At 44.5% G+C, this 22,100-nt stretch overlaps 3 protein-coding genes across 4 annotated transcripts in view; 2 read left to right on the top strand and 1 right to left on the bottom strand.

Moving 5' to 3' along the window:
- The window catches only part of LOC109480578 (putative wall-associated receptor kinase-like 11), a 10,851-nt gene extending 1,414 nt beyond the window's left edge, over positions 1 to 9,437 (top strand). The window contains exons 1-2 of one of the 2 annotated variants that reach the window (XM_019782809.1): positions 5,527 to 5,626; positions 6,668 to 9,437. In XM_019782809.1, coding sequence (XP_019638368.1) covers positions 6,724 to 9,423 — 2,700 coding nt within the window. In that variant the 5' untranslated portion in view covers positions 5,527 to 5,626; positions 6,668 to 6,723 and the 3' untranslated portion in view covers positions 9,424 to 9,437. Of the gene's footprint in view, positions 1 to 5,526; positions 5,627 to 6,667 lie in introns of those variants that run through there. The other variant, XM_019782810.1, reaches the window with a different exon arrangement.
- LOC109480435 (epidermal growth factor receptor-like) lies at positions 5 to 2,558 on the top strand (the record flags this gene model as incomplete). Its single annotated transcript, XM_019782625.1, has 1 exon — positions 5 to 2,558. A coding segment is annotated over one exon (2,541 nt), but the record flags the coding sequence as incomplete, so codon positions are not given.
- An 870-nt stretch (positions 9,438 to 10,307) lies between the features above and the next one.
- On the bottom strand, positions 10,308 to 17,482 carry LOC109480472 (fibroblast growth factor receptor-like). The gene is made up of 14 exons (XM_019782667.1): positions 17,202 to 17,482; positions 16,445 to 16,714; positions 15,858 to 15,971; positions 15,610 to 15,740; positions 14,988 to 15,116; positions 14,654 to 14,797; positions 14,142 to 14,337; positions 13,794 to 13,907; positions 13,188 to 13,375; positions 12,564 to 12,677; positions 12,136 to 12,247; positions 11,507 to 11,603; positions 11,088 to 11,187; positions 10,308 to 10,926 (listed from the first exon to the last, which is right to left on the bottom strand). Exons 1-14 carry the CDS (start codon positions 17,326 to 17,328, stop codon positions 10,846 to 10,848), a joined length of 1,917 nt encoding a protein of 638 aa, XP_019638226.1. The 5' UTR covers positions 17,329 to 17,482; the 3' UTR covers positions 10,308 to 10,845.
- Positions 17,483 to 22,100: the final 4,618 nt, after the last annotated feature.

The raw sequence follows: 22,100 nt of genomic DNA, 5'->3' as shown, positions 1-22,100 counted from the left end.
GGCGTTGGTGGTAGCGGCTCCGCTGGACCACAAGTTACACTCACGATACAACCTTACAGTGGAACTGACAAACACCGAGAACAACAACGTCTTGTACGTGACCCTCGTCATCGTAGTCACAGACGTGCCTGGATACCCACCATTCTATAACAAGCGGTGTGAAACGCCAGTCCTTACTGATAAACAGAGGGACGGGGGCTATACTGTAATCAATAGCGACGGATTTACTGTTTCCATTGGAGGGAAGATAGTTACATCGTTCGACGACTATCTTCATGGCCCTGAGGTGGAACGCAGCGCCGCTAACCTGGTCTTAACAGGCGATTGTTCCGTAAGGTTTGTCGTCACTTTAGAGACCCTACTCAGCTACTATGAAGCATTCCTCCCCGTGCTCAGTGATGAAAATCAAGGTAGAGCCGAACTTAAATGTCGCGACCGAGAGTGGAAGAGTACAGGAAGGATTACCATACTGGACACTGATCTTAATAACGACTTGCCTCAGTGGATAGAAAGTGGCAAATACAAGATAGACGAAAATGACCGCTACATCTTTGCTTTTGAGTTTAATGAGTTATGGTCCATGTCGCCATATTGGTTTCGATGTAGCATAACCTCCAGGCTCACTCCAGAGCCAGTAGAGTGGACATCCCAGTACAACGTGACAGGATGTCCTGAGGGCTGGTACGGTGTGTACTGTGACAAGAACTGTGTTTGTAAGAACGGGGCCCGGTGCCATGGCTTTAACGGTGCGTGTGAGTGCCGTCTGGGTTGGAGAGGGAGGGCCTGTGATATTCCCTGGCCCGAGGTGGGTATTGAAGAGACACCTGGCGCTTCAGTAAAAACTTACATCGGTACCAATCTGACTTTGACCTGCTTGGCTCCACATATCCGCGTGGCAAATATGACATGGGCTTATCAAACACGAAAAACACATAACGACACAAATTACATCGACGAAGGGACAGTCCAGAACAGTTCTATCAGCTTTCAGCCGATCCTAGAACCAGATAACGGCAGGTATATCTGCAATGTACAGGCAGAAGATGGTCAGCTTTTCAATGCGACTTTCATACTAAACGCTACCGAATGCCGACCCAACTATCATGGGGAATATTGCAGCCAAGTGTGTGACTGTGAGTACGGAGGGACGTGTGACAGGTGGGAGGGGTGTCTGTGTCCTGCAGGCCGTCGGGGAGACAGGTGTGAGCGCGAGTGCGCACCTGGCACATTCGGATGGAACTGCAGTATGAAGTGCAACTGTGAAAACAACGCCTTGTGTTATCCAGTCAATGGCAGCTGTATTTGTGTTGAAGGGCAGTGGGGCGAGTTTTGTCACGAGTGCGCACCTGGCACATTCGGGTGGAACTGCAGTATGAAGTGCAACTGTGAAAACAACGCATTGTGTGATCCAGTCAATGGCAGCTGTATTTGTGCTGAAGGACAGTCGGGCGAGTTTTGCCAGAACGTTCCTGAGAAGAATCAAGTCGTAGTTATAGTGTTGGCGTCCGTTATTCCGAGCATTGTTCTAATCGGCTGCATCATCACTGGAGTCCTGGTCAAACGGAGTCGCCGACGAAAACCGGAACAGCCAACAGTGGACACAGAAATGGCGACCGTCATGGAAACCCTTTCGTCGTGGGAAGTAGATAAAGAGGACCTTCACTTGGAGCACATGATCGGGGAGGGAGAGTTCGGCCATGTCGTACGGGCAAGACTGCACGTGCCGGAGTTAGGCTACGAGGTCCTGGTCGCCGCTAAAAGTATCCGGCCTGATCGCACGACGGCCTCGGCTGTCCGCGACTTTCTCCGAGAAATGGACATTCTCGCCAGAATCCACGAGAACAAAGAGGGACATCCAAACGTTGTGAAGCTTTATGGAGTTCTGACCAAGTCGGAGCCTCAGTACATCCTGGTAGAGTACGCGAGCAATGAAGAGCTACGCCGGTACCTGTGGGGTTTGCGTGAACAGTGCAAGATCACGGGGGACAGAAAAATGTTAGAACTTCTCGGTTTTGCCTGCGACGTTGCCAGTGGGTTATCGGAGCTGGCACGTCTGAAGATCGTGCACCGGGACATCGCGGCCCGTAACGTCGTCATCAGCGACAGAAAAGTGGCCAAGATCGCGGATTTCGGACTATCGCGTGACGTCTACGTGTCATCGGCGTACGAACGTACAACCCAGGGCGGGGCGGAGGAACTGTTACCGCTGAAGTGGATGGCCGTGGAGTCGTTACGGGACGGGGTGTACACGTGTGAGAGTGACGTGTGGTCGTACGGTGTGCTGCTGTGGGAGATCGCCAGTTTTGGGGAGGAGCCGCGCTACGCTGGCGGTCCGATGCACCCGGACGTCTGCACGATGCTGGAGCTGCTGAGGAAAGGCGTCCGTCTTCAACAGCCGCAGAACTGCCCGCTGCCGGTGTACCGCATCATCAGGTCCTGCTGGGTGTTCAACCCATCGAGGCGGCCAACGGCTGACGAGCTGTTCCGGAAGATTGACCTGCTGAGGCCGCAGAGGCATGCTGTGCAGCCGGTCAACACTCGATAAGGAATTTTCAGACCAATTTAAGGCCCCATTCCTACTAGGGTAAAATTGTCCGAAACGAACCGAATTGATTCCCTTTGATCCGGCTTCGATCCAAGCCGCCTCCAAGCCGGATCAAAGCGAATCAATTTGGCTCGATCCGGACAATTTTATCCTGGTGGGAATGGGGCCTTAGTCCCCCTAGCCTTATACAGGATAAAGCTGTTAAATTACGTCTGATCATAATAGTCCCCTTGGGACTGAACATGTGTCCTTTTGTTGAAGATGAGAGGTGTCCTCCTGAGAAAGGGTCTTAACTATGGAAAAATTAACGTGACTGTTGTAATGTGTCCACTATAGACAAGTGTCCACTTCAGAGAGGTGTCCACAAGGGGAGGTTTGACTGTATTAAAAATCCTACATGAAAGTTCCAGGGATCATGTAATAGCAACCATTGTCCCTTGCACACCTGCCTTCTGGCATGTTTGTGGTTGATCCTTTGTAAATGATAGTAATTTGTAATTTGTAAAATACAAGACCGTGGCTTGAAAGGAAGCAAAAACATGAAGCCCCAAAGGAAGCCGTGTATTTCTCTATTCTATGGGATATCAAAATTCAATGGAGAAAATATTCATATCTTAAATGTGATTGCCATTACTGATCTTGCAGCAATTTTAGATATTAATCAGAACAACTAAATAAAGAACAGTGCCCATTGGTAAGTACGGATTGACTAGCACAACAATCAGACGTGTCTCTTGGTTGATGTACATAATAAATAGGATGTCTTAGTCTAGATTAATCAACACAGTCTAGATTAATTAACACAGTAACCAGGAGTATGTAAGACTAGAGTAACGTGTTAAGAGTGTCTATTTCTAGATTTTGATGGTTATAACTCGAGAAGGGGGCGGATTGTCGTAATTTGTATATGCAGATAGTTTACATAATGATTGGCATTATGGAATATAGCTAGCTAATGTGCATAAATAATGAGTAAATTTCAAACATATGACACGTGTAACTAAGCATTTTCTCAATTCTGAAAGTTAAGACCTAACTTGCATAATCAATCATGATAGAAAATGCTATTATTTACGGTGTTAAATGATGGGGATTTAAATTTTGTGCATCATTAGACATAATGACATACATCAATGACCTTGCCACCAGCCGTACACATTGTCTGGCCAACTTATTTGCCGACGACACATCTCTGTCATTCTCCCATCATTCTGTTCATCGCGTAGTTGCAACACTGAACCGAGAGTTGAGTACTGTGTCGACCTGGCTATCTACATGGAAACTAGAAGCTAACATAGACAAGTGCAAAGTCATGTTCATTACAACTCGTACTTTACCACAACCGATTCCCCCTGTGACCCTAGGAGGAACTGTACTGCAAGTTGTCACCAGCCACAAACACTTAGGCGTCACTCTCACGAATACCCTGTCCTGGTCACAGCACATCGAGGTCATCTCTAACAAAGCAAGACGTTCTTCAGGACTGTTATGTGCCCTAAGAAGGAAAATTCCCCAAAACTTACTGCTCCGGCTGTACATCACCATTACAAGACCTACGTTAGAGTACGCGGATATTGTCTGGGCTGGCCTCACTTTACGTGACCAAAGGACTTTAGAATCTGTTCAGTACCAAACAGCCAGGCTTATCAGTGGTCACTTTGGGATCCCATACCCCTCCTACAATAGTCTCTACACAGAACTGTCTCTACCATCTCTCCAGTTTCGACGCAAGTTTCACACTGCAGTAACCATGTACAAACTGTTGAACGGTCGCTGTCCTCCACACCTGCAAAGTCTGCTACCTCAAGCGCGAGCGTCCGCCACAGAATCCCGGTATCCCTTACGGAATAGTGAACACTTATCCATACCGGTTTGTAGAACCACCAGATCCCAGAGAACATTTGTAATCAGGGCTATAACTATCTGGAATACTCTCCCTAGCGAAACTCGAACAACCCGCTCCATCAGCTCCTTTAAAAAGAAACTATGGACAATACTTGATAAATACTTGACGACACCTACTTAGTAAATAGTTCAATAGAATAATATTGTATTGGCAATGTAAATATAGTGGACAACATCTGTTATGTAATAGTTTATTAACCTGACATATAAATGTAATTGTAGTAAACGCACGACGACCAGGCCGGATATTCTAGCTTGTTAACGTTTCGCCACAACATCTGTTATGTAGTAATAGTATGTCTATCTGAATTGTAACTGACACCGTTAACTGTTCACTGTTCCGAATTGTTTTATGTTATTGTTGTGAGGGCTAGCCCTTTATAATAGCCTCCGGCTAGTTGGGCAGTCCTGGCTGCATACATGAGTGTTATCAGCCTAATAAATCAAATCAAATCAAATCATTAGAGTACATAAGTACATAAGATGAATAAAGAGGTCTGTACGGGAGGATATAATAACGTTGTACAGTCGAAAATTTCGACGAGTCCAATTTCTTGTGTTGGCAATTTCAGTTCAATCTTGTTCATAATGACTTCTACCAACACAGATGAAGTTTCAAGATAAGCCTAGAACATAGTCACGATGAGATTTTACCTCATAACATATACAATAACAAATATACAGCAATTTTATTTTACACAAATTACATAAAAAGGTTTCAAGAGTGCGACCAGTACAGGCTTCGAGTAAACACATCGGAATGGCAAAGGGTGTACACAATACTGTTTCTCGATGCGAGAAGGCGCGTGGCAAATGAATAGGAGAGTTTGCGTCACCTGGCGTCGTAGTGTGTACATAACAAGTGTGTACATAACAAACTGTTGCCACACCACCAACGCAGAGAACGAATACAGGACATTACAATAATCATTTTCACCTGAGCGAAGTGAGGAAAGTCGTGTGAGCTCTCTAAGCATCGCAGAGACCAATGCTCTTTGTATGTTTGTGCATGGACTTTCGGACTTTGTGACGTCATGGCTAGGGCTGCGAACAATAGTATTGGATAGCCTTGCCCTTGCCTCTGGTGAATAAGAAGGTTGGACAAAATTTCAGACGGAAGTGTTCCCCTGACAGATCAATCTGCAAGTTTGAGGATCTCAAACGTCGTCGCAACAGGTGAGAATGCCTATCTGATACTAGAGATAAATGAATTACATAATATTATTATTAAGTTATCTTCTGTCACCGAAGAGGGGGTCCAAAAAGCTACAAAGAAAGGCAAGTAGTTGTCACTTCGTTATAGAAGGAAGGTGCCGACGGCTGTAACAATTTTCTACTGTCGGTGACAGGAACTTGCCTCCAGTGAGTGATTCCTCTAGTTTTCAACTACACTTGGTTACACTAAAAACAGTAAAATCTACTTCTCGAATTCGAAGTTGTTTATTGGCGAGGGAGTGGTGGTACATGTTTGTGGCCTGGTAGATATACTGTAATTTTATATCCGTTTGGGGCATAACTAAATAAAAAAAAGAATGAAAACTAGATAGGAGAAACTTGGGTTTTAGCTATCATACGCTGTAAAGTGAGTATTGAATGGATTAGAAGTACGTTTTTCTTAAAGATACAATTTTCGTGTGCCTCCATTTCCGTGTGCCTCCATTTCCGTTTGAACACCATTTGTCGTGCCTTCAAGATTATGTCAATGGATGTTTATCTTATGTCAATGGAGTCTAGACTTAAAAGTTTGAAACAAATGACCCAGAAACAACCCAGAGCTAGGCGATTTCATAACTCCCTTGGCTGTCACTTGAAAACGACTACCACAAGACAAGTCTAACCACTCCTAAACTCACACCCTATGTGAGGCACTATTATAATAGTATTTATAGCATGCGCTGGAACGTAACTATGCCAGTTAGGCTAACTAATGGAAATGATCCCATTGGTTCGATTTCTGTCCGGAAATCCAGATAACATGGCATCAAATTTGCCAGAATGATAAAGCAATTTTATGACAGAGAGAACAAGAAATTGGAGACTTCGGACTTCTAGGAAGTATTTGGAGTTTTCATGACCTTCAACAGTAAGAGAGAGAAAGAGAGAGAGAGAGAGAGAGAGAGAGAGAGAGAGAGAGATGTATGGAATTTACTGTTTTTATTATGTTTCTTCTTCTCCTCTGACTACCGTTTGTTAAAATTCAACTCTGTCTTTTTTCAGCCGGTAACATTCAGAGGAATCGTGTTGTCAGACAACCATTGTAATACGAAGTAAAAATGGCGCTACGTGCTACGTTCTGTTCTATATTTCTGCTGGCCGAGCTCCTGTCTAGCTTCCAGGTTTATGACCTTTTAGTTTCGGGTGAAAATGTCACGGAAATACCGGAGGATGCGCCAGTCGGTAGCACGGTGGTGCGGCTGAGAGATTCTCTTGTTGCCGCCAGCCTGGTTAGTTCTGCAGACGACGCCAACGGGACGTTTTGGTCAGCAAACATCACCACGGGGAACGATTGGGGGCGGTTTGAAGTTCGTGGCGAGGACTTGGCGTTGGTGGTAGCGGCTCCGCTGGACTACAAGTTACACTCACGGTACAACCTGATGGTGGAGCTGACAAACACCGAGAACAACAACGTCTTGTACGTGACCCTCGTAATCGTAGTCACAGACGTGCCTGGATACCCGCCATTCTATAACAAACGGTGTGAAACGCCAGTCCTTACAGATAAAAAGAGGGACGGGGGCTATACTCTAGTCCGAAGTGACGGGTATACCGTTTCCATTGGAGGGGAGATAGTTAGATCGTTCGACGACTATCTTCATGCCCTTGAGGTGAAACGCAGCGCCGCAAACCTGGTCTTAACAGGCGATTGTTCCGTAAGGTTTGTCGTCACTTTAGAGACCCTGTTCAAAGAGTATTTATCATTACAAATCGTGTTCAATAATGATACTCAAGGTAGAGCCGAACTTAAATGTCGCGACCGAGAGTGGAAGAGTACAGGGAGGATTACCATACTGGACACTGATCTTAATAACGACTTGCCTCAGTGGGTAGAAAGTGGCAAATACAAGATAGACGAAAATGACCGCTATATCTTTGCTTTTGAGTTCAATGAGGTATGGTCAATGTCGCCATATTGGTTTCGCTGTGGTATTAACGCCTCGTTCGCTAAAGGGCCAGATCTGGTTGAGTGGATATCCCAGTACAACGTGACAGGATGTCCTGAGGGCCAGTATGGTATATACTGTGACAAGAACTGTGTTTGTAAGAACGGGGCCCGGTGCCATGGCTTTAACGGTGCCTGTGAATGCCGTCTGGGTTGGAGAGGGAGGGCCTGTGATATTCCCTGGCCCGAGGTGGGTATTGAAGAGACACCTGGCGCTTCAGTAAAAACTTACATCGGTACCAATCTGACTTTGACCTGCTTGGCTCCACATATCCGCGTGGCAAATATGACATGGGCTTATCAAACACGAAAAACACGTAACGACACAAAATACATCGACGAAGGGACAGTCCAGAACAGTTCTATCAGCTTCCATCCGATCCTAGAACCAGATAACGGCAAGTATATCTGCAATGTACAGGCAGAAGATGGTCAGCTTTTCAATGCGACTTTCATACTAAACGCTACCGAATGCCGACCAAACTATCATGGGGAAGAATGCAGCCAAGTGTGTGATTGTGAGTACGGAGGGACGTGTGACAGGTGGGAGGGGTGTCTGTGTCCTGCAGGCCGTCGCGGAGACAGGTGTGAGCACGAGTGCGCACCTGGCACATTCGGGTGGAACTGCAGTATGAAGTGCAACTGTGAAAACAACTTAATGTGTGATCCAGTCAATGGCAGCTGTATTTGTGTTGAAGGACAGTCGGGCCAGTTTTGCCAGAGCATCTCTATTTCTGACAAGAATCAAGTGGTAGTTGTAGTGTTGGCGTCCGTTATTCCGGCCATTGTTCTAATCGGCTGCATCGCCATTGGAATCCTAGTGAACCGGAGTCGCCGACGAAAACAAGAACAGCCAACAGTGGACACAGAAATCGCGTTCGTCATGGAAACCCTTTTGTCGTGGGAAGTAAATAAAGAGGACCTTCACTTGGAGCACATGATCGGGGAGGGAGAGTTCGGCCATGTCGTACGGGCAAGACTGCACGTGCCGGAGTTAGGCTACGAGGTCCTGGTCGCCGCTAAAACTATCCGGCCTGACCGCATGACTGGGTCGGCTGTTCGCGACTTTCGCCGAGAAATGGACATACTCACGAGAATCCACGAGGAGGACAAAGAGGGACACCCGAATGTTGTGAAGCTCTATGGATTTCTGACCCAGTCGGAGCCTCAGTACATCCTGGTAGAGTACGCGAGCAATGAAGAACTCCGTCGGTACCTGTGGAGTTTGCGTGAACAGTGCAAGATCACGGGGGACAGAAAAATGTTAGAACGTCTCGGTTTTGCCTGCGACGTTGCCAGTGGGTTGGCAGAGCTGGCACGTCTGAAGATCGTGCACCGGGACATCGCAGCCCGTAACGTTGTCATCAGCGACAGAAAAGTGGCCAAGATCGCCGACTTCGGACTGGCGCGTGACGTCTACGTGTCGTCGGCGTACGAACGCACCGAGCAGGGCAGGGAGGAGGAACTGTTGCCGCTGAAGTGGATGGCCGTGGAGTCGTTACGGGACGGGGTGTTCACGTGTGAGAGTGACGTGTGGTCGTACGGCGTGCTGCTGTGGGAGATCGCCAGTTTTGGGGAGGAGCCGCGCTACGCTGGCGGTCCGATGCACCCCGACGTCTGCACGATGCTGGAGCTGCTGAGGAAAGGCGTCCGTCTGCAGCAGCCGGAGAACTGTCCACTGCCGGTGTACCGCATCATCAGGTCCTGCTGGGTTTTTAACCCATCGAGGCGGCCAACGGCTGACGAGCTGTTCCGGAAGATTGACCTGCTGACGCCACAGAGACACGCTGTGCAGCAGATCAACAATCGATAAGGAATTTTCAGACCAATTTAAGGCCCCATTCCCACTAGGGTAAAATTGTCCGAAACGAACCGAATTGATTCCCTTTGATCCGGCTTCGATCCAAGCCGCCTCGAAGCCGGATCAAAGCGAATCAATTTGGCTCGATCCGGACAATTTTATCCTGGTGGGAATGGGGCCTTAGTCCCCCTAGCCTTATACAGGATAAAACTGTTTTGAAATTACGTCTTATCATAATCTAATATTAATAATCCTATATAAAAGTTCCAGCGATCATGTAATAGCAACCATTGTCCTTGGCACAACTGCCTACAACCTGTCCTTCTGGCATGGTTGTAGTTGTTCCTTTGCAAATAATAGTAATTTGTAATTTGTAAAATATAAAACCGTGACTTGAAAGGAAGCATACGTTTGAAGAAAAGAATAGAAAAAACATGAAGCACCAAATTAAAGGAAACTGTGTATTTTTCCGTGCATGGGATATCAAAATTCAATTGGGAAAATACTCAAATCTTAAATGTGATCACCATTACTGATCTTGCAGCAATCTTAAATATTAATCAGAACAACTAAATAAAGAAGAGTGCCCATTGGTAAGTACGGATTGACTAGCACAACAATCAGACGTGTCTCTTGGTTGATGTACATAATAAATAGGATGTCTTAGTCTAGATTAATTAACACAGTCTAGATTAATTAACACAGTAACCAGGAGTATGTAAGACTAGATTAACGTGTTAAGAGTGTCTATTTCTAGATTTTGAAGGTTATAACTCTATAAGGGGGCGGATTATAGTAATTTGTATATGCAGGTAACTTACGTGATGATTGACATTATGGAATATAGATAAAGTGTATAAATAATAAATAAATTTTAAACACATGAGATGTATAACTAAGCCATTTTGTCAATTATGCAAGATAAGACCTAATTAGCATAATCAATCATAATAGAAAATTCTATTATACTATGGTGTTAAATGATGGGAATTTTATACTTGCAGCGTTTGGAAGTTAAGTTGTGCATCATCAGACATATATCATTAGAAAATCTACCATGAAGTAAGAACACAAAAGGAATAGATAAGACGAATACAATACGGATGTACAGAGTGAAAACTTCCTGAACTCATATATCAAATCACAAATGCACATAAACAGATTCTGTAGGTAATGAACAAAGATTTCACAAAATAAATACAAGTACATAAGATGAATAAAGAGGTCTGTACAAGAGGATACAATAATGCGTATCACTTTTTTTTTTTTTTTCCCTTAAGTGCAATAGATCAATTTAAAGTAGACATTTTACTTTCCTGATACTGTCCAAAACTAACAGTACAAAATCTCTATATCTTTGTATGTTTCTGGCCTTCCAATGGTACGGAAAAGGAAAGATAAGAAACCCTATACTTTCAGGTATCAAAAACCGTCTTAATAACAAATCTCTTCATCCGTCAGATCATCCATGTTTGCATAGACATGCTCTTCGAACCTTGTAAGAATTATGTGTTCCTGTAAAAGGGAAAGACAATTTTAACTTTAAAAGACACGCGCATGACTACTCCGATGAATTTGACTGGGCCCTTGTGTTACAAAGAGTAATGGGGTACACTTGGGATTAAAAATATTGTCGCCTCAGTGTGGGTGGTGGAACCATAAAAAAACCATCATACCTGCTCGTCCCTCAGCATTCTGAAGAGAGCAGAGGACAGTTCTGAGAAATACGGCCGCCCCTCGGGGTAGAATTCCCAACACTTCTCCATTAGGAAGTATCTGAAACAGATGTAAACCTAAGAAATCCGCCCAAACAGCTCCACGTAAACATATAGAATCGAATTGAATTGAAACAACAAAACAACCAATAAAACAGTCACGTATAAACATTTGGAATCACTTGAAACAGTAACATGGAATCCTCTGAAACAGTCACATATAAACATATGGAATCTTCTGAGACAGTCAAATGTAAACATATGGAAATTGCAGAAACAGTCACATATAAACGCGTGGAATCCTCTACGACAGTCACATGTAAACACACGCTACCGAAAGCATTGCCTTCTTGGCGAAGTTGAAATAAAATACAGCTTACAGTTGATCAGTGCAGTGAGCCGGTTTTGGCATGATGTGTCCCGACTGAACCACAGCGGCGACCTCCTTGTTGGATATGGTCGGGTATGGAGTTGACCCTGTATAGGAGAGAGGAAGCGAGAAGTGAAGAAAAAGTATATATTCGTCAGTCTCGGCTCTTTTTCTAACAACGTTCTTTTTGAAAGCTTTTCACTGTGAATGTCAGCAGCGCCCAAATGGATGAAAGTTCGAGGAAAGGTGGCGAAATTTGTGTTCTTCCCCTTTACTAATTTAAATCTACGGTCACACATTCAGGACCTTCCCACGACTTTTGCTCCTGACCGCTCCTCAACCAAGGTTCGGAGTTGGGAGTACGTTGGAATCCACTTTGTTTAGCTTCAAGCAGAATAAAACGTTCATGACATTTTTGCCAAATTCTTGGTCGACTGGCGCAGACTAGTAGGCAACCCATCATCCAACTCCCAACCACAGATGACCTCACGACAAACTCCCAACCAACCAAATGGTCTGGAGACGGTCATGGGGCAGTGTGTAACACGAATTTGTCACTAGATAGCTTTGAAATAAGACTTAAACGCTACGTGATATTTACATAGCTACAGAATAAGATTTGAAAGCAGATCTGCCTACCCAAAGTTGCAATTTCGTACAATAAGATGCCGAATGACCAGACGTCGCTCCTGGTGCTGTACAGGCGGGCATGGAGGGTCTCCGGGGCCATCCAACGGAGCGGGAGGAGTGACTGCAAAATAACACGAACAGTCAGTCAGTCAGTCAGTCATCAGTTCACACTGCTTGGAAATAAAATAAAAAGCTGGTATCATGATATACCAACCAACCAGAGGCGGTATCATCATGAAAGTTAATCTGATCCAACACAGTCACAGACAATATCCCTCATGTCAAGAAAGCATGAAGATGAACATATATCATTTAATGCCCTGTCAAGCATATACGGTAGATAGAAGCTAATTGTGTGTGTTTGTCTGTGAAATAGACGGGAAACATAGCTCTCTTCGGAGGTTGCGAAATAGCGGTTATAGCCATGACAGTCTTACCGCGGTGAGTTTCCGGTACTCAGGACCGTCCCTGGCCAGCCCGAAGTCGGAGATTTTGCACGTTCTGTTCTCCCCAACCAGCACGTTTCTCGCTGCCAGATCTCTGTGGATACACTAGACACAAAATATCATGATCACGTCGTCATCGAGAAATTTTTTGTACAAAATTTTCTCGATATGCGACAAAGATAGTTTTTGTTTCCAAATTCGCTTGCGTAATGCTGAGGCCATCAAATTTCCAAACCAGACCTAGGGCTCAGCCGGGCTGTTACGTGAATGAAAAAAAATATCAAGGATATTCACAAGTAATGCTCGTAATTGATTTTTCAACATTTTTGTTGTCTTTTATACCATACTTTCCAGATACTTTTCGTTCTTACTGACTGCCCAGTTCGGTAGGGATGGGAATTGTAAACTTAGCATAAGACCAGACTACGAGGTTTAGATCCACTCACATGGGGATGGTCCGCTACTCTTATCGATAAGTGTGGTGGGTTCTTTAAAATTCTGGAGATGTGGCTTTCCTCAACGGACAATGGACATCTGGCTTTACGTCCCACCCGACCGAGAGTTAATTCTCGTATATCTTTGAGATGAATTCGTCTTTTTAAGGGATAACATTACCTGTTTAGACGCCAGGAAGGACATGCCCTTGGCCACCTGCCACGCAAACGAGATGAGGTCTTTATTCTGCAGCGTCTTCCCTTCCGGGTGCAGGTTCCTGTATGTGACGTCACGGGCAGCCCGGTCGTTCCGCAGCACGGCCAGCAGGTTCCCGTGACGGACGTACTCCAGTATCAGCATCATCGACTCTGCCATGATAAAATAGACACTGTGCGTACATTCGTCAATATGTAGCCTCCTTCGCAGACTTCTGATGCGGCGGCGTTGATTTTTTTCGGGGAGCGACGCGAGTTATGCCGGGGAGCTTGTCGCCGAGGGACTTTGCCGAGGAGAGACGGTTTCGCGGGGAACGCGGCCGCATCAGAAGTCTGCGAAGGAGGCCGGTCAACATGTATCTAAACTACAAAGGCAGCCATTTGCTTGGAAGCCAATGCAGTATTTCAGTAACCAATGTCATACATTATTGCTAAGGATTTTTTTGCGTAATGCAAACTGTTAATTCTCAAGATTTAAACAGAACCATTTACTGTCTTACGTCACACGAGCCCGCATGTCCGCGGTCCAAACAGTTATTTTTTCTTAGAGTTTGATTCAAACTACATGTACCTGAGCTGGTGCAACATCCAAGAAGTGACACGACGTTGGGATGGAATGCTGTTACCTTCATCATCATTCGCAGCTCTTTGCGCATGTCCTCGTGTGCCTCGTGTGTTGCATTAACTGTAAGAACAACAAGTAACAAATGGTAAATGTATTTATGCTAATGGTTTACATTACGTGATATCTAGACTTCCCACAAACTTAAGTAAATTAAAGGGCGCCTATATACTAGTATTTGAAAGGTATGTGATCACCAAGATTTTAAGTTATAGGACCAGGGCATATCACTTCATTTCAACAGGTCTTAGGTATTCGCGGGCAATAATGACATATTTGCTCGTGTTCGCAGAGCACCTTTCACTGTCTTGACAGCCACTAGTCGATCCTTCTGGCTGGCGCTGACGCCTTCCAGCTCTGCCAGGTACACATCGCCGAACTGTCCATGTCCCAGCCGCTTGATGAAGCGAAGTTGTTCTCTGGTGAACGACGCTCCGAGCGACAGACTCACGAGAGATGTCTCTTCGATAGTCTGCGCTTGGTTGCCATAGTACTGAACAACAAGAAGAAAAACAACAACAACATCAGTAAGGAATTGGAGATTTCATACATACGTGAAATATTTTAACGAATTTCTTGTTGGTTAATTCCAGAGCATATTTATCGGATGGCGTCTATAAATGTTCTGACTGGCGTCCGACTGCCAAGATATGGTAGCACCGACCATAATATAAGTGTAGAGCTTATCAATATTGTATTATTGATAAAACATTGAGTAATTCCAAATAAAATGCGATTCATGCTTGTAAATACTATATAGTTATTGTATATCCAGTTATCCCATCATGCACACAGAAGACATATCTGACCTCTAACTGTCCCGGATGTTCAACGGTGTCCGACTGGGGTCTTTCGTCATCTGTGACGTCATCTCCTTCCCAACATGCCATCTCCTGATCATCACCATCCACTTCCGCCTCTCCCTCGATCGTCGTTCCCGGTTCCTCTCGGTCCTGCTGTGTTTTGTTTTTTCAAATTTATTTTTTTAATTGTTTTCCACAAAAAAAGACAGTAGGTGAGAAAAGACAAGCACAAGCATGGCACGAAAGACAACATACAGTATCTAACACAAAATCACATGGATAAACCACAAAACTGATAAATAAAACCAGCTAACAATAATAATAAATATGAATGTAGGACCTGCTGTGGTGTTTGTCCATCTTCTGTTTCAGTTGCCTCCACGTCCGCCCCAGGACGGTTGTAGTGGACGCTGTTGACGTTGACCGGTGCTAACTCAAAGGACGGTCGCTCCTGCATACCTATTCGGGACTAAAATGACAAAGCTTTCATACAATTACATTCATCGTAGGTCTTAGAATTTTCAAACACTTACAAAGATTTAAGACAACCTTTTTTTTTATTAGTGGGACACATCCTCAAAATGCCTAATCGTAGGACGAATGTGACCAGGCAATAAAAATATGGTAGAGCTGTGGAATCATTATATTCGCATTCCATGCGGCCCACCAGCTTACCGGCGAAGAGCGGAGAAAAATGCGAAGATAAGAAAAATTGATGAGAGGGTTACATTTTTCCCCAAACAAACTCTGCTTGGACAGTACTTGAAGGGGGCCAAATACCCCCTGGCGTCGAGAGATTGTGTAATATGCCATGGGGACCATAGAAAAAGAAAACGGTAACATACATATATTACACAAATAAACTGGAATTTATTGTATAACTGATGAGTTGCACATTTATTGGCCGGAAAAGGTGAAAATAAGTGTATCCCTGGGCCTGTTTCTTAATATATCATATTTACCTTAGAGTTTGAAAGTTTTCTGAAGTGGTGTCCCAGCATGAGCACAGCAGTGGCAAGTAGACCGCAACCAAACGCTAATCCAAGAATCAGCCTCAATCTCTCTTCCCTTTCGTTTCCCTGTTGTTCTTCAACTGAAAAAAAAAACCCTACGCCTTTAAACATACTGTACCTAACCAAATTCCTTAAAGTCGATTAAACGATTTCTGAAGTAACAAAATAATATAGATATGTATGTACAGGAAAATCACCTGTAGCTCTACTCGTTTCAGTTTCAGGGTCCGCAGTAAAAGGAGTCGGCCTGAAGTCGTCCTGGACGGTCGACGACATCGACATCGTATCCACGGGAATGTCGAACCCTTGAGCTAGCACAGTATGGAACATAAAAATATGTCATCCATGTAGTTAAAAAGCCTAGAGTAAAGCTAGCGTCTAGTCAGTGTAGCAAAATTACCGAAAACGCCACAAAACTTACAATTTTCGGTAATTTTGCTACAAAGAAGACGCTATTTTTACTCTAGTAGTAGTAAACAACATGGCATCGCGGGTGTGTTTAGGCCGTATATACGGCAAAATCGGTCTTGTTGAGGAGTGTTTAGGGAGATCCGAACATCGGCAACCCGGCCAACGGTGAGGTTAAGTTGCAGGGAAGCTCGGGACACCCGAAAACCGGGACGAAAACAGAACATCGCGCAGCCAACTGGAAATGTTCGGCTCTGCACATGCCAATGGCGCTTTTCACGACTCTTGCTGAGGGCTATAATATATAGGCCCGAAGCAAGAGTCTCCACGGCCAGAATGAAACACGTTGCGAAGTGCAACACATGCATGGACTTACCTTGTTTCTTGACGTGAACAACTCCGCTAGCCGATGCGGTGCCGATGTCGTTGCCGGCGCGGCAGATGTAGGATCCGTTGTCCTGCGTCGTGACGTTGCGTAGGACGATGGTTGTCGTCCCCGTCGTTGCCATGACAACGTTTCTCCCCTGCACCTGCCGCTTCCAGCTGATGTGGGCAGGTGGGTTGCTATCGACGATGCAGGTGACAATGACGTCATCTCCCTCTCTTACCTGTCGCGGCTGTACGATTACACTGACGTCGGGAGGATCTTGAAACAAAACATCAACGTACGTAGACAAATTCAAATGTCTCCGTTATTTATCCAGTAGTAGAGTTTGGATGGTCTTTGAATTTGTTTTACCTGGATGTCTAACTTTCATCAACGTATCAATGAAAACAGAATATGCCAAATACTATACTATGGTAAGACCTGTACTAGTGATCACCTTTGCATAAGGTAGACCAATTAGAAATTGTGACCACTTTAATTTTTGGGTGGTCTCTAGGAAATATTTTCATATCATCTCCAGCATGTAAGTTCCTTCAATGTTCACCATAATGCCTGTCCTGAGTCCTGACTGTAAACGAAAACAAACGAAGCAAAGTAGAACTTTTTTTAAAATGTTTCAGTTAACCAGTTAATCATAAAAAGCAGCCATCGATGATCGGAAGTAAAGGAAAAAAAGTATAAACCATTGTTACAATGACTTGGGTACTGACTATAGAGGAAGGCTTTGTCTTTATGCATAACGTACATAGAACCTCCATGATCACACTTGCAGTTTTCGGCGAAATGAGCAGGTGGTGTCTCTGATCAGCGGTGCACGACAGCACGGCGCCGTTGTGTTGTCGTCTGACGTGCAGTTCCGTGGTAATCCGCATGGTGTGCTGGGAGTAGAACAACTCCTGTGTTGGTTGTTGAAGCGACGCCAGTGTCCAGTAAAGAGAAGGTTGTGGCAGCCCGCCATGACACGAACAGGTCAGCTTAACGCGAGCGCCTTCGACAACGGGCCATTTAAAACCGCTTATCACCGGAGTGCCCGCTTCAGCTGCGATAGATGTTCAACAAAATGAATGTTCAACAACAAATGAAAACATATAAATGACTCATGTAATGTTTTTGGCTCAGAAAAATCTAAAAGAAATGTCGAAACCTCGGTAAAGGCACCAAAGACGTTTTAACAAGAAACCGAATACTGGTATTTCACACAACGATTTCTATCACACAACATAAACTTTTTCCTCTCCTTTTCTTTACATGTAATCGTTCATTGAATGCTCTTTGTGTACTTCTAAAAAGTACACAATAGACCAATCCTGACTGCCCATCACAATTAGTATTTCAATCAATGATAACACAGCAATTACTGTTTAGATCAATAAGAGAGTGGCTGCATGTCCCTCATTTTTGCTTTTGTGCTAGAGGAAGTTGGCGGTGCTATGGGATCAGCCTACACCCTCCCCCTCCCCAAAATATGATCCTTCCGATCACATTGCTGGCGGCAAAGTAACACAACTGACCCGGGATGACCTTCCCCATTCAAACCCGTCCCGCGACACGCGAACAATAGAACGCGTGTATGTGACCTTATGCAGGTGTTTGTTTTGGTTCCTCTAACGTGGTTTCTATCGTCTCGCCTGCAAAACCGCAACCACTTTTGCGACGTCTTTGTCCTAATCGCCACATAACCGTAGCCTATAACAGGCTTCGGGGGCGGCAAACTGTTTTCTAAAACAGAACAACTCCCCTGACATCTCTCTATTTGGCCGATTTCTACTCTTTCCTGTCGCCTTTCGAAGCCTGGTCAGAGGCTAATATAACCGCGCAAACAATCACAACGTTTGGATCACACATGTCCGATGTTTGTCGCTCAACGCTCGTTCAGCGCTTTCTCAGCTATAGTGGAAAGTGAAGCAATCATACTCGAGGTGTGATCCTCCCTAAACACAGGGCCTTCGGGGTCTTTTTCCTTTTCTCTTTATCTTTGTAAACATATGAAGGAAACACAAAGTTCATAATGATAATAGGCAACAACATTATACAGAGGACTACAATATAAAAGAAAGAATGTACAAAGTTAAAACTTAAAACGATCTGATATCAAAATATCTGGTGCATTTGATGAGAGATAATGTTGACATGAGAGTAAAAGTCCGATAATCAAAGCTGGGTTTCCCATTCCTTTCTCATTCAACCTACAATTTAAGTCTCTAGCAACATGAGCGAATGAACAGGATTGAAACGCTGAGAGCAGCAGAGAACACAGGGCTATGTAAAGTGGAGGAAAATAGTACCCTCAATATGGTGCCCCAACGACCCCCACCGAGGTCAGGGATAGGCGAGGTGAGGTATTAGGGTGTAGAAAGCACCGATACAGAAGGAAAACTTACTTAACACTTTGAGGCGAGTTGTGGCGTGAACTATTTTCCCCGCCCGACAGTGGTAGGTTCCATCGTCTGACTGTTCCACCGAGTTTAACAGAAGGTTGTATTCTCCCTCCGTCTCGTTCCCCGTGACGGAAACTCTCCGGCGCATGGCCCGTCGGTTGATCGTCAGTACCCTGTTCATGTTCGGGCCGAGCCACTTGACTTTTGTGGCGTTGGTAGCGTCCGGTACAACGCAGGAGAGAGTGATGTTTTGTCCCTCTACTACCGTCCTGACGGCGGGTTCGACGGCGAGGAGACGCCGGCTTGTGAAGCGAGTTGCCCCGGCCGCCTCCCCATGTACGGCCGAAGAGCTGGCCGATCCAGTCTCCGCTGTGACTGTGTATATGTAAAACACCGCATAGCACAACGTAACGAGGACGTGTAACACTGGGCTGTAGAGCTTGGCCATACTCCTGAAAACTGCTGATCTCCGTATGTCAAACCTTGAGCGCACAATAAGCAAACACCCTACTACCAACTGTCAAGTGTGTATGAAGCGGGATACCGGGTGTGTGGGTGTGAAACTTCGAAAATGAAAGAGCCAAAAGAGGAACAATGACATAACTATGTGAGCACGCACCACAACATAGTAACATCCTATCTATTCTCAGGACTCAATACAATGAAAAATACCTGGTGCATACATGACACATGACCCGAGGCAGACTTCATGAAAAGACATTCTAAGGACCTGTATTCAACCATAACACTTACACGTGACACTTGTAGCGTTTTGACAACAAAAAAGACATGGGAAGCAAAAGCAAGTTGGTTGTTTAAAAAACAGAGGTTATTAATAGACTTGGCAACTCGCGTTGAGGCATGTTATTGCCAGGTGTTTTGTATGTTCATGTTATCATTTGATCATTTTTTGCGCAGCATTATCATATACGTATATTAGAAAAAGGAACAAACAAATGGTGAAGCAACGTTAACGGAGCTGATAAATGACCTCTTGCGGAATTGTCAATTATTGCAGCACAATAAACGTCAGGGGCGTTGAAGTAACATGTATGTGCCCTGACAGTGTCACACTTCTGCGTATCTTCACTGCGTACGAATTGCGTTCAGGGATTTTTGCTAGAAAGAAAGAAAACGAAAACCTCAAGACAAAGAATGGGTTGATGCAATCCATCTTTATTTCTTTTCTGTCCATTTCGTATAGAGCGAAATAAAACGCATTCCTTAGAAATAATTTCTCATCGCCTTTTCGTAAATCCCTGTATATCACTTGTGGCCTTTCCTTATGACAGCTAGACAATGATATAGTTCAGGTATCAATTGTTTTGATATATGATGCAACACGAATTCAACAACTGTGATATAATCATGGAAGTACGTTTATCTATGTTGGTAATAATCATAGTGCGATTATAAACTTACAGTAATTCCTACACAAGGATACACAAGAATCAAATGACTGCCGCCTTCCTCTGAATAATCACTGATATAAGATGACAAAAACAACAACAGCACAGATTGTGTGTAGGTTTCTAAATTCTTGTCTGTATTTGGATATTGAGCCATTGTATTAATCCAACTTCGCTTATAAATGATATATTTATTTAGTCAAGGTAGGGGGTCACGTCCGATAGTGCAAGAAAAAAATTCCCTTTTGGCAAAAGTGCCCTAAGCATGATACTTTTCCATTGAATGCAACGAAAACGACACTGTTCGCGAAATATAGTTATATACTGCAGTGAACCACGTTACAGAGAGTGACGTACATGTATGATAGCTGTATGTGTCCGAGGCCACTAACTAAGATAATGATCATCCGTGTGTCTGGTGAGACCGAGGCACTGGACTCGTCTCTAGCTGGCTTGGAAGCCAGACCCACACCGTGAGACGATACTGGTCCTTTCGGCCGGGGGAGTAGCATGTCCCCGCTCCCATAGTTGGCACCTTACCTCGAAGAGATAATTTGTGTGTGTAAAAAAAGTTTCACGACCCAAGAAATAATTCACACACCGACGTTTCGGTGACCATCTGTCACCTTCTTCGACGCTCAATGCCGACCGGTAGTACTTCACACTGCAGCTAGGTGTCGCTGCTACAGTGTTTTAATAGGGGCCGGTCATTAACCCTTAAGTAGTTGTTCGGTGTGAATAAAAATTGTTACACAGTCAATCACCAACATTATGAATTTTTTTACGGCGATAGTTTATGGTAGAGTGCCAACTGTCTCTTAGCCTAGGTACCAGATTGTTGCCAGGGCGAGTATACAGGCTTAAACAGGCTCTTTAGCTCCATGACTAACATGTTTCGGGAAAATATACCATTAACACCCTTTGACAGTGTTCCGGGTCTAACTGGCCTGTGTACTGACCCTGACAACATTTTGGCATCAAGGCTACCTGTCTCTTAGAGCGGGGGCGTATTAATATTAGGATAGCCGGCCGAAGGGAACCAGTATCGTCCTGTCCATCTTGTCTTTATCCAGGCTAACCCCTGTCCTGTTAGTCCAGGTTCTCCGGTAGCTGAGGTGAGTTGTCCGGCTCGGGCAGGAATCCCCAGCCAACCAGGCTCTCTTCGTCCTCATCTGCTCTCTTGCCCTGCCTTCTCGGTTTTACTTTACGGACTTTGACGATCCTAGAATTTCCAGAGAAACAAAACATCAAGCCCACGAATGTACAAATAAAGGTTATCTATTTTACATTACTGTCATTATAGGCATTATAACTCATTTTTGTAGCGGGTACAAATTATATAATAGTTTTTCCTGTATTCAACCGCCCACTAAGTTGCAAATCACACTGATCACACAGCTTGGCAATTTAGGAAAATTATAGAGGTCTTTTGGATCAAGCGATTTTTTTGCAGAGTATCCGGTAGGCAATCAATGATGCAATTTAACAACAAACAAACATTAAAAAAACTAATCACATAGCCCCGCCCACTTCCAAAGAAATTGAAATATTTGACGGACATCCATCCATTCACAACAACCAACTATATAGATTTGGAGGCGTCGAACATTATTCTCGTTTTGGATTCCTTAACAATGTAAATCTATCCAAATAGGCTACATATTCACGGTGCTCTACTAGCATATGTTAGGACTCCCCATGCTGCTAGCCTCCTGTGTAGGGCTCCGGGCGGGTAGGAGTTTTGATACTGCGTACTGTAGAGTTTTTAATGCGTCCAACTCACCCGGAGGCCTGCACATGCTGCATGGATTCCCAAGAAATCCAGATAGTCAGAGTGGTTTCCTTACCTGAGCAGAT

Source organism: Branchiostoma belcheri, unplaced genomic scaffold (genome assembly GCF_001625305.1).
Source record: "Branchiostoma belcheri isolate BF01 breed outbred unplaced genomic scaffold, Haploidv18h27 scaffold51, whole genome shotgun sequence".
Taxonomy (NCBI): Eukaryota; Metazoa; Chordata; class Leptocardii; order Amphioxiformes; family Branchiostomatidae; genus Branchiostoma; species Branchiostoma belcheri.
The sequence above is the reverse complement of the archived record's forward strand: the minus strand, read 5'-3'. Positions and strand labels throughout refer to the sequence as shown.

What these genes read in the sequence shown, in the direction of transcription:
- LOC109480472 (XM_019782667.1), bottom strand. Translation starts at nt 17,328, where the DNA reads ATGCGGATTACCACGGAACTGCACGTCAGACGACAACACAACGGCGCC. An exon ending in TGTGATCATGGAGGTTCTAT is followed by an intron (nt 16,715 to 17,201) that starts GTACGTTATGCA and finishes TTTTGTTTCAAG; the next exon opens with ATCCTCCCGACGTCAGTGTA. An exon ending in TGGATGTTGCACCAGCTCAG is followed by an intron (nt 13,376 to 13,793) that starts GTACATGTAGTT and finishes TTATCATGGCAG; the next exon opens with AGTCGATGATGCTGATACTG.